Source organism: Tauraco erythrolophus, chromosome 14 (assembly GCF_009769465.1).
Source record: "Tauraco erythrolophus isolate bTauEry1 chromosome 14, bTauEry1.pri, whole genome shotgun sequence".
NCBI classification, from domain to species: Eukaryota; Metazoa; Chordata; class Aves; order Musophagiformes; family Musophagidae; genus Tauraco; species Tauraco erythrolophus.
The window spans coordinates 12,403,486-12,413,704 of NC_141478.1; the positions used below are offsets into that span (position 1 = coordinate 12,403,486).

At 39.8% G+C, this 10,219-nt stretch overlaps 1 protein-coding gene across 1 annotated transcript; it reads right to left on the reverse strand.

Annotated features, from left to right (window-relative positions):
- Positions 1–192: 192 nt before the first annotated feature.
- SLC24A5 (solute carrier family 24 member 5) lies at positions 193–8,690 on the reverse strand. The gene is made up of 9 exons (XM_086620170.1): positions 8,579–8,690; positions 8,115–8,294; positions 6,606–6,689; positions 6,417–6,520; positions 5,995–6,095; positions 4,910–5,193; positions 3,973–4,179; positions 1,073–1,174; positions 193–515 (listed from the first exon to the last, which is right to left on the reverse strand). The coding sequence occupies exons 1-9, from the start codon at positions 8,688–8,690 to the stop codon at positions 193–195; spliced, it is 1,497 nt and encodes a 498-aa protein (XP_086476296.1).
- Positions 8,691–10,219: the final 1,529 nt, after the last annotated feature.

A 10,219-nucleotide genomic window follows, 5' to 3' on the forward strand; every position in this document is an offset into this window, starting at 1 on the left:
AAAGAAAGGGCTCCAATTAGGCTGTGATGTTTTTGTTCTACTTGATATTACTTTAATGACATGACTTAGTTCTGTAAATAAGATTTAGAGCCCAATGGGAGTTTTGAAATTTTTTTTTATTTTGACTAAACAAAGAAACTGATCTTTCTCTCCTGCTTTTATTTTTTTCATCAGTATAATCACTGATTAAAACTAGTTACCACAGACCCTTGTAGGATTGTTCCCTATGATGCCAAGTTCATATAAAATTGATAATATAGTAAATACTAAGTACAATACAAGACAAATTGCTCCCAATTTTTTATCTATTTTCCAGCCATTCAGGTGAACTGCTAGAAAAACAAAAACAACAGAACAGATAAGAGAAATGGCTGTGTATGTCAAACCACTGCTGTTCACTTCTATGGGTCCTGATGTATTTATGAAGGCAGTTTTTATAAACCAAGGTATTCCCAAACAGAGCATATCAAATACGTTGGATCCTACAATGTTAGACATAGCCATATCTCCATTTCCTGTAAAAGAAGAAATACAAATAAGTCTGCTTAATTGTACTGTATGACATTGCCAAACTGTTTTGGAGGAACAGACTGTCAGCCCTCAGTTTCTCGCAGAGCACCCTTTTCAGACTTTTCATTGAAAGAACTGTAGTCGTGATTCTACAGAACAAGGTTTTGGATACCACAAGCATTAAAAAAAAAGTCTCCCTAAATCACCAGCATCTGCACACTTGCACTTAAAATAAGCTAGATGGGCTATACAAAATCCAGTCATGTTTAAAATACCAAGACCTACAGTTGTGTTTTGCAGTAAAACTGTAACACTTGATCAACAACAAATCAAACCAATCTAGAATACTTCTCTGAGATACTCTGAGAGGTTTTTAAATGCCTGAGCCACAGCTTCTTCAGGTAAGCTATCTATTTATTATTAGTAAACTTAAGCTCTAGAATCTGGAGCAGAAATTGTGAAGTTACTCCTTGAATTTCTGGAAATGTTGACTAGAATTCTTTTTTTCATGGTATCTTTTAAACGTATCCATTGGAATGAGCCTGAATACTAAAATCTTTACCTTTTCGAGCCACCAGCACACTTGCAACTGTATCTGGTACACTTGTTCCTGCTGCTAGTAATGTGAGACCCATTACCGACTCTGGAATTCCCAGTGTTTCACCTGCAGTTGATAAATAAGGGTAGAAAATGCAAGTATGTTTTGAGTTGGTTTCATCCAAAGAAATTGCTTTGGACTTTGTTTGCTGGAGAAAGGATTAGTAAGCGTACAGTAATTTCAAAAGGAATCTGTCAGCTAACTTGACTAAACATGAAGTGACGGAACTATGAAGTAGTTAAAAACAAGAACAATAAGGAAATATCATCCTGTCCTTGTTCTTCAATCATACAAAAAAGAAATTAAGACAGTTACTACACCACAAGTTTCTCAAAGACCTGAGTGGAATGTCTCCAGTGGCCAAGACAATACCAATTATGAATATATATATTTATTTTTTTCCCCTCAACTTCTGGAAAATATAAGTCTTTTATGTTTTTGAGCATCTCATCATTAGTGCTCAAAAAGTCTCATGAAGCAATAACTCTTGTAATCATCCACTCTTCAAAGGAGGAGGAAAAAAAGCACAGGAATTTTCTTGGGGAGGAGGGTCATCAAGATCATTGCTACAATATTGTCTCAACTACATGGCTTTACCATTTCACTCCAATTAGAAAGTTGTTCTGTTGGATTCAGAAGAATCAAAACGCATAATTTTTATGTGACTTCTAAGTGCAAGTAATCCTTTGGAAGTGTGAGTTTCTTTAGGTAAATACTGGCTTATATTAAGAAAAGTTTTAAACTGTTACTAAAACAGCAGTTTATTTTTCTCCACTTTTTTTTAGCCCCATATGTCTGGTAAGCATATTGATTTCTCACTTCAATACAGGGATTGAGATCTTCAAAACTGTTACAGCAGTTGTACCATTCACAAGCATCAATATGCTGAAGTATTTGATACATCTATTCAAACTGTTAAGTAATTACTTTTTCTTAAACTTCTTTGTTCACTAAAAAGTATCTTATTTTTTTTTTTAAATCTCAATTCTTACTTGCAATACACTACTAAGAACAGTTATTTTAAGAGGCAGTACTCTGTAAGCTAGGTCAGCAATGCTTGCCTAGTACATGTCAGCTTAGTCTACATCAGCCCAGTACATGTATGTTTGAAACTATTTCATGGTTCAGAGGGACTAATGCGATCCTGTTGCAGAATTTGTACTGGTACTTCTTCTTCCATCACTCATGTAACAGAGAGATTTGTAGGATGAGGGACCAACAAGATCAGCTTTTGTAAACTATCCAGGCTGGAAAGCAATGGTTCATGCCAAGCGAACCAAGGTGAAATATGAATGAACCAGCCTTATGTACCCAATGAATGATAGTTTCTAGCCCTCCAAAGGCTTTAAGATAGAATCTAAGCTCAGGTGAATCTGATTTTTCTTTTTATTAGATAGATTTACCTTCTATTTCATGTGTAGTTTTTTTTTTTTTCTGGCAACTGACTATAAAGAGAGAATGATTTTACTTTTCTAGACTTTAGTTAATCTTGTGTATCAGCAGCAATATCTTGCTACAAGTAGTCAAATTTTCTTTGCTAGCAACAAAAATATGTACTAAGTTGTTTGTTCTTGACCATCAAAATTTAGTCTCCAGCTATGATACTTTTGTGATGTTCTGATAGGCTGTTTATGCAACAACAGAATCGAGTCACCCTTCATGAAAGAACCTGGACTTGAATATAATGTGTGTGTAATTTTTAGCGTGTTATTGTGTAAATAGAACATATTTGACCTAGAAGTAGTGGGCTAAACCCCTAATACTGCTTGTGATGACTCTTCAAAGTGGACTAACACTAATACACTATTTGAATCTCCTGTGTACCTATTTTCATATGAATTAGTACTTTGTCTAGTTAGAACAGCAATAACTTTCATCTGAATGCTGTTTCAAAGGCTTCTAGTATTCAGGGAGTAAACCCTTGTTATTTAGAAACAAGTGGCAAATTATTTGGCCAAGGAGTGAACCTGGTGGGTATTGTATCCAGCGATCTACTAGTAATTTCTCAAAGGTTTACTAAATGTGTAGGTCTGTCTCTGCACTGAACAAGGACTTATTCATTGAATTTAAGTTGAAAACAAGTTTAGGATGCTGAACTAGCAGAATATTTGAGTAGGATTAATGAGCTATGATGTGGAAATGGCAAGCTTTGTAGTATTTCTTTCTTGTTTAGAGATTTGCTTTCTGCTTGTTCTTGAAATTAAAACCTCTTTTTCTTAAGCTGACTGGAGAAAGTGAAATGAGGAGACCTTTAATACCTTCAGATGTTTTTAAGAGAATGTTTTTTACACACAAGTTCATGCCCCTTCTCTCACTTAAATGCAATTCTTTTATTGCTTCACTTTATGATGCAGATTTGAGTTGTTTCTTTAGTAGTAAATTTAATGCCAAATCTCTTACTATAGTGTTCGAGAAAAATACAGGTATAGAATTAATGGATCTTTTACAGAACCCTGAACCTTTAATTCCAGTCTTGGTGGTTTCCTTGTTTGTCAGACTTCAGCTTGACAAGTTTATTGCTGTGTATCTAATTGTTTCACTTTGTGAAGCAGTTTAATGAAGCTCTCCCTTTTAAAATATAGGCTGTTTTTTGTAGCTATGTAAACAAATTCTCATTCATGTGATGGTAAGTAGTCTTAAAGCAGCTAACTCTAAAGTAATTTTCACTAGATGGAAGAAGGTGGCAAGCTAGGCAGTCAAACATAAGGCTTTTTTTGGTTTTGTTTGTTGTTTTTTTACAGCAAAGTATGTGTTGCTAAACTGACTGTTAATTGTGGAAAGGAAAACTTAACAGGGAGAAAACTCTTTTTTCAGTGATTCTCAATTGGTTGATTCTGTAGAGCAGCAGCACTTTAGGTACCTACCTGCTATTGTTATCATCCATACAAGAACATAAGTTATTGCAGAAATCCATGCTGCTGAAATTAAAAATGTCACCATGAACCAGTTCCTCCAAAACTGTCTTCTGCAATCTGGTATAGTCAAATAGAATAGTGTAATAATAGGAAGGGATAACACCCACAAAATTCTCTTCATATCTGCTTCAGGCATGGTGAAGACACTTGGATTATCTGTTGGAGAAGAAGTAACTATTTTGAATTGTAGCATTAAGTTTGAATCCATAGCATGCAGTCATATTACTGGTGTCTGCTTGTAAGAACACTGAAAAAGTTAAAATATACTTCCTTAGGATACAGCTGTAGTCTTACCCAGTACCGATATCACACTGGACAAAACTCTGAAATCAAATTTTCTTTATTACCATGTCAGTAGGAGAGAACTAAGGTGGACAAAAAATGAACTTTTCTATAAAGGCTTACACACAACGTTTAGCAAGAGTTAAGTACCAGCTACTGGTGAAAAGGAAGCTGGTGAGCTGTGGCCAGGTCATAGCTATTTCGTTACTTCTGATAAAATGCATATTTTGGGCTATGAACCTGCCATTATCATAAGAAAATATAGTACAGCACCAGTGTGTCTCTCATCTGATACTGCATTTTACAAGCAGTGTTGCTAGGAAGTTTCAAACGTGCACAGCAAAGACTGATGGAAGTCTGCTGTTGTAATCTGTCACAAATGAGCAACTATCCTAGCATTCCTCTGTCAACTGACTTCATATAAATACCACCACTCTGATTTTGCTTGATGTTATACTCAAGGGAAGAATAATGATTTCCTTAAATACTATACTGGAGTTCTTTCGTGAATGAAATCTTAGTAATATCTCAAAATCTACTCTCTATTAGAACTGATGCAGACAGGCATGCAGAGTGCTAGAGACAACTGTGATAGTACTTATACCTTCAGAGATTTCATCAAGCCCATGCAAGCTTGTTGTAAGTTGAGAGTAGTCCATCTCGTCTTGAAAAATTCCACTATCTGCTCTTGACTGTTGACGAATTAGAGGTCCACTCTCTTCTCTCCATCCAACCAGTGGCTGCTGCTCAGCATTCTCTTCCATAGCTTTTGTAAAACACGTACAGCAGGGACTGAACTTTTTCATGAGGTATTGGTTGATTTTAATGTCAAAACATAGTACCAGAATATACCACCCGTATATCAATAATAAGGATGCACTTTCATACCTAGAATGAAAAGCAGATTTTACATAACGTGTAATATAAAAAAAAAAAACCAACTCTAACTGATTAAAATGGCTGGTGTAAGAGGAGAGAGAGAGAATTTGCCTGAGTAGCAAAAAGAAAACACACAAAAGTGTCTAATTGCAGTTGTATGGCTGGTGTCATGGAAGTTCATGAGTGTCTCCATGTCCTTCAGCAGTTTGATTAATTCCCTGCACAGTCTTGTCTGTGTATTGTATAGCTGCATGTTTTTCAGGGGATCTTACTGATTGAACATCTTACTGATGTTTGTGAAATTGAGTCTTCATGTGATGGTTAGAGAGAAGGATAGTATGTGCTATTTTGAGTTAGAAACTTCAGAGACTTAGTGCTGGACCTGACTGACTTGTTGAGGCAACAGGAGTTTCAGTGTTGACAGAAGAGAGTTAAAACATCGGAAGCTCATGATCTGCTTCTGGCAGACAAATGTTATTCTTAACAGGGATGCTATCAAAGGGAAGGCCTAAAAGGAGGAAACTATGAGACTAATTGCTATGCCAAAACAGTTATGATAGAAATGTGACGTCTGTACAGACAAACCTATGCAGATCAAGCTTTATAAATATGCAGGGTTTGAATGTTTAGGTAATAATCTTTACACGCATTGTTACTTTCTATGTGTTTTAAAGCCAACCAGATGTTTATTTCCGTTAGTGAATGGCAGTTCAGGCTACTTGACGTTTGGGGTTTGGGTTGGTTTGTTTTTCAAAACACTGTCTCACTAATCTCCAGTCAACATGAATTCAACACTACTTGTGCTCTTACCAGTAAATTTTGTTGTCAGATATCATCGCAAGGACGGCCGCTACACTAATTGTATATGCCAGACAGTCTCTAAACAGCGGCCAACGGGATAGCCTCGAAACCTGCAGATCACAGATCCATTTACTTTTCTTAAACTTGTCTGTAATACTTTCACCAAGTGCTGTAAATGCTGCATCAATATGTTGTTTCTATATTATGTAAAAATTTAAGATTCTTAGGAATGACTTAAGTATGATATTTAACAAGTTAGTGTTTTTAAAAACTTTCATAGCAAGTTACCTTAAAACTGATTACATGCTGGTTTTGCTACTAAATAATAAACTTGACAGTTGTCATAGTAAGTCTGTCTTGGCTTTTGTTGGCAAATCAGAAAGGATAACCATTTGGCTCTTAGGAGCAGAACTATCCAAGTTGATACATACCACGCTGGAAAACAGTCCACAAGCTGCAGAAATACCAAGAAGATTATAGATTGCTGATCCAAGGATGGTGCTGACGCCAATATCTCCCTTTGTCACGAAGACTCCTATAAGGAAAATGACTCTCTGGTACGTTTCAGTTTGGCATGCAAGGAAAACCTAGATCCTGAGGAGTCAAAACATGTCTCTTACCTAGAAAAGCAGTGACAAGCTCTGGAGCAGAGCTTCCAGCAGCCATAAAAGTTGCTCCAGCAACATCCTGAGAAAGGCCAAGGCCTGAGAATAGAGCAAAAGAATTGCTTAAAAAAATAAACACTTCAGTAGTCTGTACCCATTACTTGCATCAGTATGTAACATTAGAAGCTACTACTGCAGTGTAATAGAACAAACTTTCCTTACTTTCATACAGTTAATGCATTTATTTAAAACTGGTAATATAATATATTGAAAACATAGCCTTGTTTATTGAGCTAATTTATTTCTAACTATATTACGTAAATTAGTTTAAATACCAGAAGAGAAGTACTGATAATAAAAGATTTGGGCATGATCTTCAAATGTAAAATAAGCATACGTATGCGGGCTTTAACTCTGCTTCATGTGGGTAATAATTGTGGGGAAATTCCATGGAGTCTAGTGTGATGTTGCTACATGATCCATGTCAAGTCTATCTCTTCCAGGGAAATCCATGCTACTGTGTCTTCACATACCAGAAATACTAGTTAAATTCAAACCAGTGCTGCCATCTTAAAATCAAAGTTTCACTTCGTACGGACAGTGTAAGAGCCTGTGTCTTGCTTGAATGAAATGAGATTTTTGTTCTGGTAAGTTGACAGTTTCTGAAATGTAACTCACTCTGGATCGAATTCTCTACACTAAGGATGGGGACATATGGCAAACTATGGAAAAAGCCTGGCAAATGCTTATTTATCATCAATAAAAAAAATACCGGCTCTACAACAATGTTTAAGCTTACATTTTCTGTAAGTGTTCTGGTCTGGAGAATGTTTTCTAGCGTTCAGGGATGAGTTTCCCTAGGGCAGTTTTTTTAATTCTTGGCAATGAAATGCTGAACTCTCAGCCAAGACCATCTTTAATTCAGTGGTCTGCTGAAGCCAGGGCAATTATTGCAGGTTGATTAGACTTCACAGAGGTCTTGTAACTATGGTATTCCTTTCCCTCCTCTGTCATACCTTTAGTATGTAAGCAGTAGCTCATCATGATTTCTCTCAAAGTAGTAGTACACTACTTTGAGAGAAATGCAGAAACTTGAGAAAGGTCTTAATTCCCATGTTTTAATAATAGCGAGAGTTTTGGGTTCTTGATTTTGCTCTGCCTCCTTCCCCCCGCTCCTTTTTTTTTCATTTTTACTAGTAACCTGGACATATTCCTGCTCACCTTGAAGTTGTACAGTCAGTTTAGTTAATACTGAGGAAGTTTTAAGATTTTCCTCCAGGCACAAGGAAAGCAAACTTTAAATGAATGCCTGCACAGAGCATAATCAGAGTATGAATTTTCAATGTAATATTGGTACATTGTATCACATTAAATATTTTATTGCTAAGTCTTAACTATGCACTGAGACGCCAAACTTTCTTTAGTTTTGTCTCCAGAGCACTCTAACTTTGAAGCTTTTTTAAAGAGAACGTTTGACACCAAGCTACTTAGTTCCACGGGAAGAAGATCAGGATGTTCACTTACATTCACTGATGATCTCTAGAGAAGGTAGGAAGTAATCATCGCACACAATGGACACGGCCAAAAACATGTACAGTATAATTATGAAATAGATAACGATTCCTCCATCCTTTCTCTCCTGCGGTGTGAAAAATCCTTCAGGAAACTCCGATGAAGAAGAAAGGACACAACCCGTCCTGTTTTCTGAAAATCGAGTACAAAGGTGTTAAACATCCTTACACCTTTCCATTTTCCAGGCCGTGGGAGCTCCGTGGGTTTAGAATGGAGGATGTCCTTCCTCCTGGAGGACGGCTCCAGTGGATTTCTGTCTCAAATAGCCCCATTTTGCATTTAGAGACAAGGACCGATAAAGCTGCAGCGATGTCATCAAAACGTTGCACCCCCGGGGAGGGGTCGGCGAGGCAGCTCGCGGGAGCGCGGGTCGCGGTGCGGCCCCCCTTCCCCCCGCCCGGCTCCCCGCTCCCTACCTGCGCCTGCGGCGGGGCGCTGGGCCCGCGCGGCGCGCGGCGCCTGCCAGGCCGACAGCGACAGCAGCAGCAGCACGGCCCGCGCCGCGCGCCGCCGCGCGCCCGCCCGCATCTCGGCAGCCCCGGCGCGGCTCTGCGCGCGGGCGGGCGCGCGGCGGCCGGTGCTACGGGCGGGCGGGTCACGCGGGGGCCGCGCCTCTGCCCCGCCCGCCGCCGCCGCCCGGGGGGGGCCGCCCGGGGTCGGGTCGGCTCCGCTCCGCCGCCCCGCCGAGCTCCGCGGGCAGCCGCAGGGCCCGGAGGGGAGTTTTCACCTGCGGGGCTGCGGGCGGGCCCCCCCGCGGCCGCGCCGTGCCCGAGGAGCGCGGCACGCTGCCGCTCGGTGTTTGCGGGGCGAGCGCAGGGTTTCGGCCAGCGCCGGTGCGCTTCTGGTGCGAGTTGCTGGCCGCGTTAACTCAGATGTCGGGCGAGTGTTTGGAGAAGTAGGAGGTGTGTTTAAGCTTACTCCCTGAATCTGTTTTCTGCCGTGATAATTTCCGTTTAGTCCCACCGATCTACCAAAATTCCCGTGCTGGGCTGTGAGTGCACTGGGCTCGTCCTTCCCTGGGGCAGGAGATGTCGGTGCTGTTGAGGTGAAGGATTCGGGGAGAGCGGGGCTGAGACCCACCACACAATCGCTCCCTTCAGACCCAGTTCACTGAACTGCTTTGTCTGGTGACCTTTCCACAATGCAGTCATGTGTATAATTGGGGATTACATAGTAAAATACAGTCTTTTAGCAAGATGGCCTTGTAAAGTGCTTCCCCCTGCTCCTCCCCAGTCACTGGTTTCTCAGAAAGAGAGCTGTGTTTCCATCGAATCACTTATAGACACATCTCCATAAACATTTTCAACCGCGTTATGTCAAATGACACTTTGAGGTGCCCGTGTTGCTGCTAATCATATGTTAAGTGTGGGGCTGGTGCTTACATTTGTGAGAAAAGTGCAAACTGGGAAACCCTGTTTGCTTCATCGCATCTAATCCCTCTAAACTCTTGTTCCCTGCATCTGTGGTGTTTGGCTAATACATGATCAACATCTCTCTAGGACACAGGAGATGAGATAAGGTGAAAAAATGGATATTTTTCTTCTGGATTGAATCAAACAGAACCATACAGCCGTCATTAGAATACAAACACTGGCTCTCAGAGAAAAAATTTCTGAAACAACAAATTCTGCAGCAATTGCCTATTTCTGACCCCTCTGTGGCCCAGATGGCTTTTTACCAGATCAAGAATTATTTTAGTGGTCAGGATTTTTAGGGATGACAACTAACTTTCAGAAGTGATTCTCAATGCTCTCTGAAAAGCAGACTGCAGCAGAGTTAGGGCAGCTGCTGCTTCTCTTACTTTACACGAGAAAATAAATCATTCTGGTCTTGGAAGATTCAAGGATTTTCTTCTGAATCCCACTTCCTACCAGAGTAAAACAGTATGAATTTTCCTATCTGAATTAGTGGTGGCTCTTTCCTTACACATGTCAACAGAAAGAGTTTTGTTACCAAGGTAAGTGGCTTCCTTGCCAGCACCTCTCTTCCTTACAGCTTATCGTTTGCCTACTTTTAAAAACTCAGCACAGTTTTCTAATATCAGCAAGTTCATTTCA